Below are 19530 nucleotides of genomic sequence, written 5' to 3'. Positions count from 1 at the left end.
ATTCTATTCTACACAAAGCACTTCTTTACATAACCACAGAGATTTGGGCTAAACAGCAGGAAAGCTAAGAGCCAAATAAATACAAAAAATCCACAAAGACTGAGCATCAAGATGGATTCTGTAAATGTAATGAAGCTTCGGAAAATGATCCAAAAGAATGATACACACTCACCACGCCAGTTGCGACGCTGTGTCCTTCAGCATTCTGTGTCCCATCACTGCTGTCAGTGTCTTGTGATGAGCCACTAAATAAAGGTTGAGCTTCACCACGGACATGTTGACGTTCTCTGTCTTGGGCTAGAATTCAAACAAAATTTTCTGAATATCATTGATAAAAGGTGTTTTATACTCTCAGGAGAAAAATGAAGCTTCAGCTGCTAACTGGAAACAGAATGCAGCATACAAAATTAATAGTTAGTGTGACATAAATTAAATAACAAATATTTGAATTTTATAAATTCAAAAGATGGCAGAAATTATTCGTTTCAGTAATGCTCCTCAAATGTTCATACATGGCTGCCGTGAGGGGAAAATGTAATTTGTACACTAACCACTTTAACTGAATGGTTTAGAAATGCCACAGATAACTGAAAATGAACACGCTGATCAGAAGTATATTTTGTGATTTTCCGGTGAGGAAACAGCAACATCCATGACCAACAGTGTTGAAGACAATTATATTCAACACACTATCTGTCTGATCTACAATTTATCAAGATTTTTTTGTACTACTAATACGTTTTCCATTTTATTCTTTCTTTTCCATGTGAAACATGAAACCACATTATAAGTATGGAAATCATACCCATTGTGTCTTCATACTGGATACTGGCTATCACCAAATACGTTCATGGACCCATCCCTCCCTCTCGTAACATTTTTATTCAAGATTAACTGAAACTGCAGAAAACATATGTTTATTCACAATATTGCTACACCAGTACAAGTCTGAATCATCAACGATTTCATAAGAAAACAAAAACTGAGATACACTAAATAATATTTACATCTTAAAAGATACTGTAGTAATAACCTTGTTGTAACTGATAATAATTCAATACTCGTTACAACAAGTGGGTTCCTCTCATCCTGGACTCCAAGAGACCTGCTCCTCCTTCTCAACCTTCCCTAAGCTAATCTGCCCCTCTCTCCTCCTCACGTAACAAAACGTCAGTCCGAAGGTTAGGAGAGTGTGTGTGTCTACTAGCAGTACTAACAATTCCCTTGAACATATGTACTGATTGGGAATTCTCTCTCATGATTTTATAATTAGACATTCTACCTTTCTTAGTGAGTATAGTGTATTACAAAAATATGAACTCAAAATAACCAGTCCCACCTGGACATCAACAAATCAAGCCACACCTTGACCTAACGACTAAACAAAAACATTTAATACATGAAACATAAAATAGGAAATCTTATTCCAATTCATATTATTAAACAGGTTCATAAACAGGAGTTTTGGCCATTATAGTCAAGTACGAAATATCTCAGTTTTAAAAGTCATTGAAATTGATGTCATAAAGTAATGTTCAATCTATTCATGGCTGCAATAGTCATCACTACAATAAATGTAATCACTTGAATTGGGATTCTAAGTAAATGTGAATTTGTAAGATAATTTCTGTTGTATCACCTCATGTGATAGTAGTTCATGACATTAGTGCTCTGTAAAAACCATGGCATAGTAGGGAAAGAGAGAAATTGTGGTGGATACATAAGCCACTAACTTAGTGGCTGCAATTTATTTTTGTTGTGTGCTTTGTTTCTCTGTGTAAATCTTTAATGTTACACAAAGGAATGTCTAATGCTTAGTGGCAAAAGTGCACGGAATAGTGGTAAGGATATTACAATCCACTCTGCACATTAACAGTTAACATGAGCATATTCATTTGTGACTCATACAACTGTTGCTGCTGCAGCCAAATTACATGCTTGGGTAACATGAAACAGTGATTACCATAAATTACCGAAATTAACTGTCAACCAAAATGTTCACAATGTTATTCTGATCTAGATAATACAGACTGTGATTTATCAATAAATACAAAAGAGGACCAAGACAGCTAGAAAAACATCCTTTGGTGAACTAAAAAGGAGTAGTACCACCAAATTTCTATTACCATAGGGAGAATTGAGATGGGAGAGAGAGGGGGGGAGGGGGAGAGATGAGGGGGAGAGGGGAGGGGGGAGGGGGAGGGGAGGTAGGTAGGGAGGGAGGGGGTGGAGGGGATCGGGATGGAGGGGAGGGGGAGGGGAGGGAAGGGGGAGGGAGGGGGGAGGGAGGGAGGGAGGGGAGGGAGGGGGAGGGAGGGAGGGGAGGGGGAGAGAGGGGGAGAGGGGGGAGAGGAAGAGGGGGGGAAGAAAGGTGGATGTGACAAAGGAAAATAGAGAGGGGCACAGGAGGGGGGAGAGGAAGAGGGGGGGGAACAAAGGTGGATGTGACAAAGGAAAATAGAGAGGGGCGCAGGAGGGGGGAGGTCGCAAAGGAAAATAGAGAAGGGCAGGAGGAGAAGGGAGAAGTGGAAATGGAAAATAGAGGGTGGGGGCAGGAGAGCAGGGAAAATTAATCTTACCTGTTCTTTCAGTCAGATAATTGCGTATATCTGATGTGCGTTTCCTATATGAAGGCATATGCCTGCTTAAAAACAGTTCTATATCATTGGATGCATTTTGTGTTAGTGTATTTAGATCTTGTGGAACACCCTGCAAAACAGAGAAAACTAAAGTATTTTGCCAAAATGATAATTTATTCTTACTTCAAAAGAGGACAATGTTGGTAACATCAGTAAAGCTTAAACAAAAAGATTTTACAGTTATTACAGAACATTATTCTACATGAGTGTTTACATGTAAAGAAATATTATTAGACTTACACAAGGCACCTTTTAATGACTGATACCATATTTTGAATATTATGTACACTACAGAATGCAATTCTGCAATGCAATGCAAGGGAACAACTGACAGGAATGGGGGAAAGAAATACAGTAGAAGAAGAATGGGTAGCTTTGAGGAATGAAGTAGTGAAGGCAGCAGAGGATCAAGTAGGTAAAAAAGACGAGGGCTAGTAGAAATCCTGGGGTAACAGAAGAAATATTGAATTTCGTTGATGAAAGGAGAAAATATAAAAATGCAGTAAATGAAGCAGGCAAAAAGGAATACAAACGTCTCAAAAATGAGATCAACAGAAAGTGCAAAATGGCTAAGCAGGGATGGCTAGAGGACAAATGTAAGGATGTAGAGGCTTATCTCACTAGGGATAAGATAGATACTGCCTACAGGAAAATTAAAGAGACCTTTGGAGATAAGAGAACCACTTGTATGAACATCAAGAGCTCAGATGGAAACCCAGTTCTAAGCAAAAAGGGAAAGCAGAAAGGTGGAAGGAGTATACAGAGGGTCTATACAAGGGCGATGCACTTGAGGACAATATTATGGAAATGGAAGAGGATGAAGATGAAATGGGAGATACGATATTGCATAAAGAGTGTGACAGAGCACTGAAAGACCTTAGTTGAAACAAGGCCCCTGGAGAAGACAACATTCCATTGGAACTACTGACAACCTTGGGAGAGACAGTCCTGACAAAACTCTACCATCTGGTGAGCAAGATGTCTGAAACAGGCGAAATACTGTCAGACTTCAAGAAGAATATAATAATTCCAATCCCAAAGAAAGCAGGTGTTGACAGATGTGAAAATTACTGAACAATCAGTTTAATAAGCCACAGCTACAAAATACTAACACGAATTCTTTACAGACGAATGGAAAAACTAGTAGAAGCCGACCTCGGGGAAGATCAGTTTGGATTCCGTAGAAACACTGGAACACGTGAGGCAATACTGACCCTACGACTTATCTTATAAGAAAGATTAAGGAAAGGCAAACCTACGTTTCTAGCATTTGTAGACTTAGAGAAAGCTTTTGACAATGTTGACTGGAATACTCTCTTTTAAATTCTAAAGGTGGCAGGGGTAAAATACAGGGAGCGAAAGGCTATTTACAATTTGTACAGAAACCAGATGGCAGTCAAGAGTCGAGGGACATGAAAGGGAAGCAGTGGTCGGGAAGGGAGTAAGATAGGGTTGTAGCCTCTCCCCGGTGTTATTCAATCTGTATATTGAGGAAGCAGTTAGGAAACAAAAGAAAAGTTCGGAGTAGGTATTAAAACCCACGGAGAAGAAATAAAAACTTTGAGGTTCGCCGATGACATTGTAATTCTGTCAGAGACAGCAAAGGGCTTAGAAGAGCAGTTGAATGGAATGGACAGTGTCTTGAAAGGAGGATATAAGATGAATATCAACAAAAGCAAAATGAGGATAATGGAATGTAGTCGAATTAAGTCGGGCGATGTTGAGGGAATTAGATTAGGAAATGAGACACTTAAATTAGTAAAGGAGTTTTGCTATTTGGGGAGCAAAATAACTGATGATGGTCGAAGTAGAGAAGGTATAAAATGTAGACTGGCAATGGCAAGAAAAGTGTTTCTGAAGAAGAGAAATTTGTTAACATCAAGTATACATTTAAGTGTCAGGAAGTCATTTCTGGAAGTATTTGTATGGAGTGTAGCCTTGTATGGAAGTGAAACATGGACGATAAATAGTTTGGACAAGAAGAGAATAGAAGCTTTCGAAATGTGGTGCTACAGAAGAATGCTGAAGATTAGATGGGTAGAGCACATAACTAATGAGGAAGTATTGAATAGGATTGGGGAGAAGAGAAGTTTGTGGCACAACTTGAGCAGAAGAAGGGATCGGTTGGTAGGACATGTTCTGAGGCATCAAGGGATCACCAATTTGGTATTGGAGGGTAGCTTGGAGGGTAAAAATCGTAGAGGGAGACCAAGAGATAAATACACTAAGCAGATTCAGAAGGATGCAGGTTGCTGTAGGTACTGGGAGATGAAGAAGCTTGCACAGGATAGAGTAGCATGGAGAGCTGCATCAAACCAGTCTCAGGACTGAAGACCACAACAACACAACAGAATGCAAAAACCATTTATGTTTATAGGTATTGTCACAGACCTTCAATAAACTAATGCAAGGGTTGAGAATTATTTTTAATATTCCAACAATACTGCATTTTATTATTCTGTGACACCTACATGCAAGAACATACACATATCTGTAGATTATTCTCAGTTCAATCCTTGGTGACATTGGTTTATGATCTCAGGCATGTTTCTGTGTCTAACATTTTCTCTCCTACTGCAGGAGACATTCATAGAAATTTTAAAAATATGCTAGCTGATTGCCAGAAAGGGTTGTGGCGCGTAAAGAAAGCAAGTCCAGTGTCCACATACACTGCAGCAGTGTGAGGAGCCATGTGATATTGAAAATAACCTCTTTTGTATGAATATATAGACTGTAATAAATGTTATTTACTGTTGCCTGTCAGAAAATGTCTAAATGATTTTCTTTTATGTTTCAAAAATCTGTTATTATGTTGCTATAGGGGTTTATTTTTTCCTTGAAACACATAAATTTTGTTGTTGCAATAAATTTGTTTAGTACTTTGCTACCTTGTGACAAAAGGACCTCTACCCTGACCAAGCATAAGACAGCACAAAAGTAGAGACAGAGATGCAAAAGTGTGGACTACACTAAATTGTGGGACAATGTTAAGCAAGAAGACAACCTTACAGAAAGTGATTTAACCGTGCAGAAGTAACTGCCCTTTGATGTCAAGTTTAGTGCCCTCTTAGTTCTGCATGGCATTATATTGTCATTTGCAGCTGGGCATTTAGGAGCATTTAATTTACTGACACAGGTTAATTGTTTCAGGACAACAATTTCCAAAGTACTCATATGATTATCTTATGAGGCACATCCAAAAAGTAATTTTTCTTTAAAGTAGAGATATTTAGCTGAGAAAATTGCACATGTGCAACATATCCATGATGTAACAATCAAATGCTGGTCAGAAAGGTCCTGCTTGGTGCCAGTACTGTGGCGACAGTGACTCAAAATGGTGTCTCTTTTTCATTACTCTGCCATCTGTTGGGTTCAGCCAGTGATAAGGTTCCTTAATACACAAAACATAGCCCCCATTGAAAATCATTGTCAGCTCTGTCACATCCATGGGCAGAGCATCATAGTGCATAAACAGATGCATCACTGGTGTAGGCTTTTTTCAGAAGGTCATCAAAAGTTCGATGATGTAGCATGCAGTGGGTGACTGTCCCTCATCATTGATCACCTGCCTTGAGCTGTTGTGGCAGTGAATCCTGGAGAACTGTTGCTTCACAATTATGGAGCTCAGCAGCCATTTTCCACAAATATCGTAATCCTTATTGCATGAAACTGACACTAAGCATCTGCTGTTCATGAAATTGTGTGCCAGGTGGGTGCTGAAAAACCTGACAACCGAGCACAAAACTAAATGCTTTGGAGCAGTATTGACATTTCTGTAGCGGTATCATGATCGTTTCTTACATCTCAAGCAACTCCTGTCCTCCAGTCAGCATCCTGACAATGATGAAGAGATGAAGATAACTGTCACACGCTCGTTCCATTCACAGGTGGCATATTTATATGATGCAGGAATACAAAAGTTGATCCCACAAAATTTTTCATGGAATTATGTTGTCTTTGTTTAGAAAAAAAAGGAAACTTACTTTCTGGAAGCGCCACATACATTATTCATCTATCTAATGGATACTACATGCATCTTGCTGTTTCGCATTTTTTCAAACATTGTTTTTGAGTACCTCATTTCCTTTGTCTTTCTCATTATCCACTTAATTTGGTTGTGTACCATGGTATTTAACTGCAGCACTTGCATTTTATAATCTAAGAGACTATTAACTATAGGATTAGCATTGAGAGACTGCAGCCTCAATGTGTGTGTGTGTAAAAATGTTATCAACTACAGCAATCCTGCTGGTTCCTGCAACTCTAGCTGCAAATTGTACAAGGGTAGTTTGATTATAGGAAATGGCAGGAGTCTGCAGAATATTATGTTCCAAAAACATAAACAAAAATCTCTACTTCATATAACCTCACTCCTTTTTTTAATTTAGTAATTCTGTTAAATCACTTATTCATTCCAGGGAGAACTCATACAGAACAAATTAAACCCTATAGATCATAAATATTATTACAAACTTTCCATCAATTTCTACTTGTGTGGCACAAAATCAGGTTGCTGATTATTGCTAAAGCTAAGAACATCAATGGTTTGTATATGCATCCTTTCATAATGTATCTGACTTCTTTCTTTCTCCACACCTGCCTGCAGTATTGGATGCTAAGCAGCATCTATTCAAATTCAGCATTCCTATCCCGATGGCCGAATGATGCTTAAAAACTTGTTTACTTTTGGACCATCTAATTACAACTGAATGAAATACATTTTTTGTGCCATATGTGTTTCATCGTTGCAAGGCATCTTCAATGGCAAGTTTTGTGGATGTAGTCCTGCCTCTCCGTGGCTAGGTGAGTTTTGTAATCGGACTGGAGTAGATAGATGGTGATAGGAGGATGTATGGGACAGGTGACTGAACCAAAGACCAATACTAAATCCTGCCTAACTCAGTTCACTCCTCCATCCAAGCGTGATCCACCCCCACTGCCCCCTAATCACCTTCGTAACTTTCCAGAATTTCTTAATCTCGAACCTCGTCTCATCATTATTCCCCAAATCCCTCAACATGTAAACTAACCATACATCAGCAGCAAGAACCGCAGTCCATCATCTAGAAACTTATAATCCTACCTACAGACAAAGCCTCCACCACTGTTGTTTTGAATCGCAAGGAATATGTGGCAGAAGGACTCCACCAGCTGTCAGATACTTCCACCTGCAAACCTTACCACAGTGATCCCATTCCAATAAACCAGCAGTACCTTCAGTTGCTACTCAAATCCTTAGGCCCATCTCTCTACTCACCCCTACCATGTCTCGCACTCCTACCTTCTATGCGCTTTCTAAAGTCCACAAACCTAACCACGCAGGACATCCCATTGTGGCCAGTTATTGTGCCGCCACTGAGAGAATCTCTGTTCTTGTAGACCAACACCTTCAACCTATTACCTGAAACCTACACTCCTGTATAAAAGATACCAACTATTTCCTCTACCAACTCTCCACAGTTCCGGTCCCTTTACCACACAGTGCCCAGCTCATCACTATTGATGTCCCTTCCCTCTACACTAACATTCCTAATGTCCACGGCCTACCTTTCCCAATGCCCAACGGATTCCACACCAACAAACTCCTTCCTGGTCGCCATGATTAACTATATCCTCAACCACAATTACTTCTCCTTTGAAGGTATTACCTACAAACAAATCCATGGTATGGCTATGGGTACCTGAATGGCACCATATTATGCCATCCTATTCATGGGCCATAATCCTACCTAAAAACACAGAATCCTGAACCACTCACCTGATTCAGATTCATTGGTGACATCTTTGTGATCTGGATCGATGGTGAGGACACCGTACCCACATTCCTCCAGAACCTCAACAACTTCTCCCCCATTTGCTTCACCTGGTCCTACTCATCCCAACAAGCCACCTTCCAAGACGTTGACCTCTAAGATGGCTACATCAGTACTTCTATCCATGTCAAACCCACTAACCACCATCAATACCTCCACTTCAACAGCTGCCACTTGTTCCTTACCAAGAAGTCCCTTCCGTACAGCCTACCCACCCATGGTTGTCACATTTGCACTGACTTGTGGTCCCTCTTGAAATATACCGAAGGTCTCACTGAAGCCTTCACAGACCACGCTGCCAAACATGACATCCATCATTTCAATGACTGCTTCACAGCCTGTGCCATAAGGGTCCTTCCACCAACACCAACTTTTCTGAATTGCGCAGGTGAGAACTCTCCCTGCAGTACATACTATGTTTCCGTAACCGTCCTGACCTCAACCCTTTTACTTCTCTTCTTTTCTGCTACTACCCCTCCCTCCCCCCCACCTCTCTCCACCGGCCTCTCCGTCTAACCTGCAGCACTTCATTGTCTGCCACCTCCACCATACTATCGCTCATCCTCCCAGTCCCAGCCTCCTCTTACACCCACCCAGTTGCCACTCCCATCATGCACTGGTGCTGCTGCTCGCAGTGTGGTTTCAGGTGTGTGTGTGTGTGTGTGTGTGTGTGTGTGTGTGTGTGTGTGTCTGCTTCTATTGTTGACAAAGGCCTTAATGGCCGAAAGTTTTATTTATTTGTGACAGTCTTTTTGTTGTGCCTATCTGTGACTCAGCATCTCCACTATATGGTGGACACCAACTTTCCTTTCCATAATATTATTACATTCCATCCTGGATTTTCCATTGCTTGATTAGTATTACATTATGTTGTTTCTACTCTTCTTGTTATATTATACCTTGCCATTATGGCAAGCGTAAGCTTTCTAAAATCCAAGATTCGCTCCATCAGTAAAAAGAATTTACTGACACCTGTATGCCATGTAAGGCATATGTAATTGGCTTGTTTTTACAAATACCAAGTCCCATTGTTAATTTGGCCTGAAGAGCTATTCATACAAATTTTAAGAACAGGGTTCTATGTAGAAAGAAAGGAAGGTTAGTATTTAATGTCTCATCATTAGAGACTGAGCAGAAACTCAGGTTAAGGAAGGATGAGTAAGGAACCCAGCCTTCTCCTTTCAAAGTAACTACTCTGTCATTTCCATTAACCAATTTAGGGAACTATTAAACAATTTAGGGAACTCATGGAAAAGCTAAATTTGGGTGGTTGACCATGGATTTGGGCCATTGTCCTCCCAAATGTTAATCCAGTGTGCTAACAACTGCACAGCCTCATTCGGTCTCAAGGTATATACTAAACTTATTAACTGTAGATATATCTTCTGTTGCAGTCAATTGTATGCTTATCATTCCATAGAAATGCTGAGTCTTCTCCAAAAAGGTCTATCAGAAATGAATTTTTACATTGTATAAACCTTTAACTGCCTTTTACATTTCTTCTTGATGTAATCTGCTGTTTCCATTTTTCTACATGCACTATGGACCCCTCTTGATTTGGTTCTGTATTTGGTTCTCTCTTAGGTTTTACAACTGATACACATTTTATAAATAAAAACTTAAAAAATATTGAATCTTTAAATGAAAATATAGCATAAAAAAGAAAATTCAAATTGAAAATGAATTAAATTCACTGAGAGACGGAGGGACTGGTCTGTACATAATTTCATGAAATATTGATCGTGATAAAGCCAGCAGAAACACGTAAGAATGCATAACAACAATCCTTGCTTTCAGAATCAAATAGTCATTCTTCAGGGAAGAAAAGAAGAATGGTAAATGGAGATCAGACAGTAGGGACAAAATCTAGGCTAAAAGCAATCCATCTTGTATGAGAAGGAAGGCATAGATTAAGTAAAACGCTTCAGTGAGACCAGATGTCAAACACAGTAAATCAGTAAGCATTGTGCCAGCTTTAGTTTACAGATGACATTTATTCCTAAACTTTGCCCTCCACCCTCTTCTTATTATAAGTTCAGATGCTCTTAGCTTGGGTTCTGTATAATGTGTCAACCTACCCACACTCCATTCCAGTCTCTGCCACAACAATTTTCTCTCTTGTTCCCCTGTGGTTCTGAAAGCTAAGAGCACATTTACGAGGATGGTTCGAAAAGTCTGGTAGAAAAACAAGGAAAAAATGTTGGTTTCATGAACAATTCACCTTACTTCTTGACATAGTATCCTTTGAGGAACATACACTTGGTCCAGTGATACTCCAGCTTTTTTTACCCCATCAGAAAAATAGTTTCTGTGGAACATTGCAAAATAAATGTTGACTGCAACTATCACTTCCTAATTTCATATAAATTTCTTCCCAGCAAAATAAAATTTCAAGTTTGGGAAGAGAAGGAAGTCACCTAGGGCTAAGTATGGTGAATAGGCTGAATGAGGAACCAATTTAAAGCCCAATCCATGCACTTTCGCCACCGGTATTGCTGATTGTGGGATGGTGAATTCTCTTTGTGAAAGAGCACATTTTTGTATGCCAATGTTGATCTTGTTTCATTCAACATAAGTTTCAAACCATTCAACAATGAAGAATAATAACGTCTAGTTGTGGTTCTAACTTCATCCAAGTGATCCCAGAAAAATAAGTTGTCTCAAACTCTGCAAAATACTGCAACTATCACTTCCTCATTTGATGAAAATTTCTTCCCAGCAAGCCAGAGTTTCAAGTTTAGGGAACATGAAGAACTCACTCAGGGGCTACGTCTGATGAATAGGATAGATGAGGAACCAGTTCAATGCCCAATTCATGCACTTTTTTCACTGTTATCATTGATGTGTGGAATGGTGCATTAATCTGGTGAAAGAGCACTTTTTTACAAAAGCCAACCTTGTTTTTTTTCAGCCAGTGCAAGTTTTAAACGATCCAAAAATGAAGCACAGTGGGTCCAGTTATGGGTCTGCATTTTTCCAAGTAATCTACGACAATTATTCCTTGAGAATTATAAAAAACAATAACCATAACCTTACCAGCTAACAAAATAGTCTTTGCCATTTTTAGTTTACTTTTACCAGTTTCTGTCCATTGTTTTGATAGCCGTTTTGACTCTGGTGTGTAATGATTGATCCAGATTTCATCAGCAGTCACAAATTGGCACAAACAGTCTTGCAGATTGTGCTTAAACATCACCAGACACTGAGTTGGAATGTAGTGCTGGATGTGCTTTTAGTCAACTGTGAACAATCACACCATTCACCTCACACAAAGCTTCTTATTAGCTGATTCGCCATGCAAGATATTCTGTACTCACTTAGTTGAGATGTCTCGTCTCAGTAATCTCACAAATATTTATTTGGTGATCTTTCATTAACATATCATGGATTTTCTCAATGGCTTCCTTTGTGGTGACCTCAATTGGATGGCTGAAGCATGCCTCATCTTTGGTGCTTGCCTGACCATGATTAAATATATTAATCCAAAAGTGAATGGTCTTCGATGATGGTGCTGAGTCCACTTGACTTCATCCAATTCTGTTTTGATCTGCGTGGCAGTCCAACACTTCACATGAAAATGTTCAATAACAACACAGAACACGGAACTCGGTTTTCTCCATTTCCTATCACAGTCAACAGACTGACCGATTCAGCCAGCTGTCAACAATGAACAGAACTTGGTACATTGTTGAAATTCAGAATTCTGTACATTGGTGAAATTCTTTACACAATCTTTAGAATAATAGACTTTACCAACCTCGAAGAAGCATAAAAACTATTCTATTTGTTCCCGGAAATTCACCAAACTTATCAAATCAACCTCATACCTAATTATCCTCTTGTATGTTTCTACCAGCTATACCGGAAGTTCCATCTCCTGAAGGTAAGTACACATCGGGCCATCAGTCTTGCAAAACAACAACATTGTGTCACGTACATAAATAATTGTCTTCTTCTTCTTCTCCTTCTTCTTCTGTAGTTGCACTATGTTTCTCAGACACAAAAGTTTCCATACTATAACTTTAGTTATAATGTTAACTGTGTGAAAAATACATCAGGTCAAATCATTAGATCATAGCAAAACCTCATATATGCAGTCATGCGAACTGCCAGAGCAAAACACAGTTGCACCAAAGTACCACTAATCTTATGTTACTTCCCATTAGATTACTAGGGGAGAGGCAGCAATTACTCACAATGAATGGGCATTGAGCTTAGAAAAATTATATTAATTTGTTTCATTACAAAAATCTACAAGCGCACAAATTATTCTACTAGTGTATTCTAACTGCATTATAGTCTTCACAGAAGTCATGAAGTACACAAGTAGTTCATTGTTATTGCAACTTGCGCCTATTTGCCATGCTTTATCTTCATTTTCACACCAATATAAAAAGCATTACTTCCGATAAAGACTATGAAAACTGGAGATAATTTCACCAGCATGTTACGTACATACATTATTTCATCCTATACTGGCTACAGAAGAAAAGTTCATATCACTTCTCACTTCTACTTTTAACAGAGTTCATAGCATTTCCTATCAGAAATATAATGAAAAGGACCTGTCCTTTTCAATCTGCTGTTACATTCCATCCTTGATTTACAATTGTTAGAAACAGATTTGAAGATTTTTACACAATAAAAAGTTGGAAGAGGATAAAAAGGGGGAGGGAAGTTTAAACAACAGAAATACTGTGCTATACAGATATGCACGTGCCACCAAGACAATAGCTAAATCTTGGGTGAGTGTTTCTGGGCTAAGAATTTCTCTGCTCTATTATGAACATGTTTATCGCAGTATCATTTATTAACACTACAAACATCTTGAAAAAGTTTGTCACCAACACTTTACTCATAAAACCTTGATTTTTAATTTTAAATGTCAATAAAATACTATTTTTACTCTATGAAATTAGTCTTCTTCACAAATTGTCATTTCACTTTAGGACTGACCAATATATTGGCATATACATACCTCTAGTCTAAGTAAGAGATCATATGGACTTGGACTCATATTGAATGATGAACGATTTTCGCCTGGATCAGAATCAATGCAAGGGTTCTCTATCATCCACGTAGCCAGTTCATTAATTGTACGTGCTGACATTTCTCCACTGCTCCCTAATGATTGAAAAATAGCTGTCTGTCACTGATTATTATTCTAGTGATAAAAATAACATAGATACAAAAATATGGTTATATAAAATACTTATATGACTAAGGCAAATTTTTTACATAAATCACAAAATATTATATGACAAGTTCAAAACTTCTAAGATCTACTTCAATGTCAGCATCTTATTTTACAGTAATATTGGTCACATTTGCATGACTATAATATCCACCATATCCAATCTGGTAGATGGCTCAAGGATGCTCTCTAGATTTGTACGTCATAATCTGGAAATAACAATATTACAAAACAGAAGCTCATGAACTCTTTCCGACAAAGCCAGCAAATGCCAGACATAATTCATTATGGTGCTGAAATTCCATCAGTTACAGCCCTCCCTCAATGTTGATGGAATTTCCAGATTGTGAACTGGGAACTGTTTCAGAAAGAGATTGATGATAACATTCAGTAGATTCACCAAAATCCATTCAATTATGGACAATTTGTGAGTGTGATTGAAGTTAATGCAAGGAAATATAATTCTAGTGGGTTTTCAAAGGAGCAAAAATCCAGACGGTCTCAAGAATGTGATGAGTTGGCTGACAAATATCAATAATCTCACAGTGACACAACAGCTGATGATAACTTGAGAGATCTCAATAAGAACAGGAGAAGAAAACAGCAGGAGTACTCAATTTTACACAGTGTAGTCACAGAGCCTTGAACCTTTGCAGAAAACTTAGTACAGACCCAAGGTTATTAAGCACAGAAACATATGTGAACACCAGTTCTGTTACATCCAGACTACTGGAGATTACGGAAACTAAAATAGACAAGGCACACAAACGAATCATGAAAAATTAGTTGTACATAAAGAGGTCCCATCTAAAACTACGTCCAGACTACAAACATGACATCTGCATTGAACAATCTGATTTAGCCTCGAACATGCAATACGAATAAAGCAGCTGGATTTGATGGAGTATATCCAGAGTCTCCTATAGTCATCAAGCCTGAAACAAAATTGTGACACACAGAATTTTTCAACAAGATTCTGAGAAATGGAAAATCATCAGTCTTTCAAACACTCTCTTACAATTCCCATTTTGAAACCAGGCAAAGAAAGACTGGTTCTTCTCAATACTAACCAGCACTACACTTAGCATTACCTATAAGCTATTATAAAGGCTTATTACAATAGAATTCAAGAAGCTATTAATTAAATCATCTCCACTGAGCAAGGTGGCTTTAAAAACACTGGAGTTGCTCCGACCAGGTCTCAACATTGACAATGGCAGTAGAAGGTGGATTTCAATGAATTTTCAAATCAGCTGAAGTTTGTGGGCATTAAAGCACTGATGGATGGAGGGACTGATGTTGAAGCTTACTGAAATTATCTATTGTCAAAAGCTGGGATTTCTAGTGAACAACATGCTCTCTGATACACACTTCAAGGTGTTCCTGATGGACTAGCAAGCAGATAGAGGGCTGTAAATAACAGCCAGCTTCATGGATCAGTTCTGGCTCCCATTCTGTTTAAACTGTATAGCCATGACATACCAGACACCAATGATCCTTAGAACGCTAATACAATACCAGACACTAATGATCCTTAGAACGCTAATACATAAAAGGAGTTACAGGCAAATTCATGCAAAGTCCAATTGATCAGAGAAAAGAGAGCCTACGACAAGGACTTCCTCTTGAAGAAAAGTCCACAAAATGTGCCATAGAGACAGCGGAGGTCGAAAACAAATGATTAAATGACGGATAAAATGTGAAACGCAGTTGACAGCCCACATGTCATTCATTAAAACAGCTAATAACTCAGATGATAAACATACATTACAAGGTAAGTAGTTAAGAAAGAGGGCATTTGGTCAGGAAATGGAGAACCATCAAAGGTTGATGACAAAGAGCAGAAAGTGGTGGGTGACCACCATTTAGCAAATGGTTATGGTTAAAACAACAGTGCCCAAATCACAGCCTAGCTAAAATGATCTCCTCACTGCGAAAGGGCAATGACAAGGTCAGCCAAGCATCTGGGAGAGGTTTCATTCACATGAATGGAAAACCACTGATGATGCCAAAGTGACTTCACCTGCTGACAGATGCCAATATAGATTTCATCGGAAGAAATGGAAAAACTAGCAAACCATGGTATGTGGATTGCAGCCTTGGCAGCAGCATCAGCAGCCTCGTGTCCTGTCAGGCCAACATGAAAACCCACCCAAACATGTCAGTGCCTCCCTCAAGATTGAGCAAATTCAAGCTTTCTTGGACCCACTGCACTAAGGGATGGACTGTATACAGCACACACAGGCTCTGAAGGGCACTGAGAGAATCAGACACAATTGAAAATTCTGTGTCACCGGATGTACTGGGTGCCCTGACAGAAGGCGAAGAGCTCTGCTGTAAAGGTTGAGCAGCATTCTCCAACCCAATTATGAAAATCGTCTGTGCCAATGATGGAAGCACACCCGACACCACGGTCAGTTTTAGAGCCAACAGTGTTCACAAAGTTACAACTGCTAAGTTTCATGCAAAGGTTGAGAAACTTACAGTGATAGGCCGAATCTGGAGTAGTTTCCTAGGAAGCGAGTAAAGTCCAAGATGAACATGGGCACCGCATGAAGCCAAGGTGGTGAAGGGTTCACTCCCATCAGGTAAGTGGCAGATAGTGCGAAGTTAAGCTGCCGGAGCAGTAGCCAAAAGCAAACTTCAGGAGGTAACAGAGAAGAGGGATGTGCCCTGTACTGACGGTCAAAGGACTCATAGGCTGCCGAGCAAGGCAGACAAATGGTATGCGTATCCACTAGGAAAGCTAGTGTGACAGCAGTGGTTTGGCAGCTTCTGCATAGAGACTCTAAACTGGGCTAGCCTAAGTGGCACCAGTGGCCAAACGGATTGCATGATTGTGGATTGTATTTAGACAGATAAGATGGATGGACATGCAAATGCATGAATGAAACATTCATAGTCTAGTTTCACACAAACAATTGGAGAAAACAGAAGAGGGTGGTCTGATCCGCTCTCCAGAAAGTACTGCTTAGGACACGTAGGACGTCTATCAGACGGTGTACAGCAGGTGGCCAGGTAAGACACATAAGAAGTCCAAAAAAATTTTCTAATAAGCATGAGCCCCAGGAATTCGGCAATTTCAATGAATGGAAGAGCAATACGCCCAAGATGTAAAAACAGTAGAAGAAACCCATTGTGCTGCCAGAAGTTCATAAAAACTGTTTGTCAGTGGAAAAGCAAAAGCCATTGTCAATGTTCCACAGGTACAGACGATTGAGGCATCGCTGAAGGAGACAAGTATATGAGAACTGCAGTACATAGCAAAATCATCGGTGAAAAGGGAGTCGGATGTGCCTGGCAGGAGACAGGCCATAATAATATTAATGGCTTTAGCAAAGAGGACAACGCTCAGGACAGAGCCCTGAGGCATTGTGTTTTTGTGAGTAAAGGTGTCCGTCAAGGCAGAACCCATACATACCTTGAGAACTTTTTCTTTTAAAAATTCCTGAAGGGAACAGAGCAGGCAACCTCAGAAGCCTCATGTGTAGAGACTATGGAGAATACCAGTACTCCACGAGGTGTCACATGCTTTTTACAAATCAAAAAACACAGCCACAATCTGATATTTCCATCTAAAACCATTCATGACATGGGTCGACAAAGTTACAAGATGGTCAACCACCGAAAGGCAGGCTCAAAATCCCCATTGTGAATGGTTTAGTAAATTGTGAGACTCAAGCTACCTTACCATCTGGGCATGAGCCATACATTCGATCACCTTGCAAACACAGCTGGTGAGAGAAATAGGGTTGTAGCTAGAAAGAAGGTGTTTCTCCTTACTGGGCTTAGGTGTGGATATGACAGTCACTTCATGCCAGCATCTGGGAAATGTACCATCTGCCCAGATGTTGTTGTACATATGAAGGAGAAAATGCTCGTCCACAAGAGAAAGGTGCTGCAAAATCTGAACGTGAATATCACCTGGCCCTGGAGTGGAATATCAGGGTGAAGTGAGAGCATGCTCTAGCTCCCTCATAGTTAAGGCGGCATTATAGCATACATAGTTCTGAGAGAAGGGTATCACCCAAGCCACCTCCACTCATTTCTTATGGAGGAAGGCATGGTGATAGTGGGTGGAGCTTGCAATCTTCACAAAATGGTGGGCCAAGGTGTTCGAGATAGCAATAGGGTCCATTATGATGTCATCTGCTACGGTCAGGCTGAAAATTGGGGAATGAATTTTGACCCTAGGGAGCCATCGGAGATTGGCCCATATGATGGAAAAAAAGTGGAGCTGTTAAAAGAACTAGAAAATGAAATTCAGCTAGCTTTTTCACTATCTGAAGAATGCGATGAAACTGCACACATAACTGTGTATAATGAATACAGTTTGCCAATGTACTATGATGTTTAAAAATGTGGAGAGCAAATCCCTGCACACTAATTATATCACAGTATGTTTCAGTACACCAATGAACCAGCACATGGCACAGTAAAAATGAAGTGCATGGTATGGAACATTCTGCCTGTAAAGATAATGTTCGTAAGGTAGTCTACCTGGTCATCACAACTGGGAAAATGTTGTTTGTTGAAAGTCAACAGAGAGGAAAAAAGCCTCCAATAGGTCTTGGAAAGCTGCCAATTGGGTTTACATGTAGTTGGGGTAGGAGTCAGCAATCGGAAACTGCATGAGAAATGGTCACTCGAGTATGTGATTCAGAGAATGGACCATTCGAGACAACAGGCAAGCTGGGCAGTCTAGAATTAGAGGTCCAAATGGGAATAGGTGTGCATGGGTGCTCCAGTACTAAGCCAGATGAGGTAGAGTTGACTGCGAATGTCAGCAAGGAGAGCGGCTCTTGGACAGGTTCTGGGAGAGCCCCAAAGGGAATGGTGCGCATTAACACCACCAAACAGCAAAAAAGGAGGGTGAGAGAGTTGCCCAGTAACCTGGAGGAAGTCTGCTCTGGTGACACATAATGATGGATGGATGCCAACAATGCAAAGAGAAATGATAAAGCAAGGAAGGAAAATGTAGACTGCAACAGCTTGCAGCTGCCGAGTGCCTGCCTTTGAAGATTCACTGCTACAGGGCACAGAGGCTGCAGTATCCTGTTCTTTGAGATGTACAGACATGTTGGTAGTATCTCTGGGTCGGCCTTCAGATTCCAGGGCCGAAAAACTGTTGGTGGTGTGCGCCGGTGGAAGGGAGGTCAGCTGGATAAGGTATCATGCAGTGACACCGTGGAAGACGGTCTCCGAATCAATGAAGGAGAAAGTAGTTCGTCTTTGTTTAATTTTTTTGAGCCTTTGCGGTCGGCAGATGAAGACTCATATGTTTGTTGGCTGGAGGGATGTAAAAAGTCTTCACAGGAGTATTTCTTCAGCCCTTTCTGGCCTGCTGGTTGTATAGCAAGTGATTTCACCACCAGAGGCGAAGATTTGGTGGCTTGTTTCACAGCTGGCAGCAGATAAGACGGGGTTGCTACCATGACACTGGGCGATTTGACAATTGCAATGCTGAATTTGAGGTCACAAGTTTATGTGGCCATGTTCTTTGTGGAGCAACATGTAGCAAGAGCAGTCTTGTAAGTGCCAGATGGTAAAACATAGGGCTTTCAACTAACCAACAACGTGAGAGCGACAGTATAAGACACTTTTTCTTTCATCTGGATGTCCTGGATGGCCCATTTATCAAGATACATGGAACATTCTCAGGAAGAGGCTGCATGGTCACAATTGCAATTAATACAGAGGGGAGAAGGTGGCAGACAATTACCCTTGACAGTATCCCTACCACAAGTAACACATTTGGCCATGTTTCGACAGGACATTCAAGTGTGGTTTTAACCTTGACATTGGTAACAGCGCATCAGATTTGTAATGCATGGTCAAACCGTGATGACTTCATAACCTGTTTTCATCTATGGTGGAAGCACTA

At 40.1% G+C, this 19530-nt stretch overlaps 1 protein-coding gene across 1 annotated transcript in view; it reads right to left on the bottom strand.

Moving 5' to 3' along the window:
• The window catches only part of LOC126282514 (probable E3 ubiquitin-protein ligase HERC1), a 715173-nt gene that overhangs the window by 275569 nt on the left and 420074 nt on the right, over nucleotides 1–19530 (bottom strand). Inside the window, 3 exon segments of the mRNA XM_049982172.1 lie at nucleotides 173–297; nucleotides 2580–2709; nucleotides 13431–13576. Of these exon segments, the coding sequence (XP_049838129.1) occupies nucleotides 173–297; nucleotides 2580–2709; nucleotides 13431–13576 (401 nt within the window).

The sequence above is a fragment of the Schistocerca gregaria genome, chromosome 7 (genome assembly GCF_023897955.1).
Source record: "Schistocerca gregaria isolate iqSchGreg1 chromosome 7, iqSchGreg1.2, whole genome shotgun sequence".
In the NCBI taxonomy this organism is placed as follows: Eukaryota; Metazoa; Arthropoda; class Insecta; order Orthoptera; family Acrididae; genus Schistocerca; species Schistocerca gregaria.
Note: the sequence above shows the minus strand (reverse complement) of the source record. Positions and strands in the feature narration are given on the sequence as shown.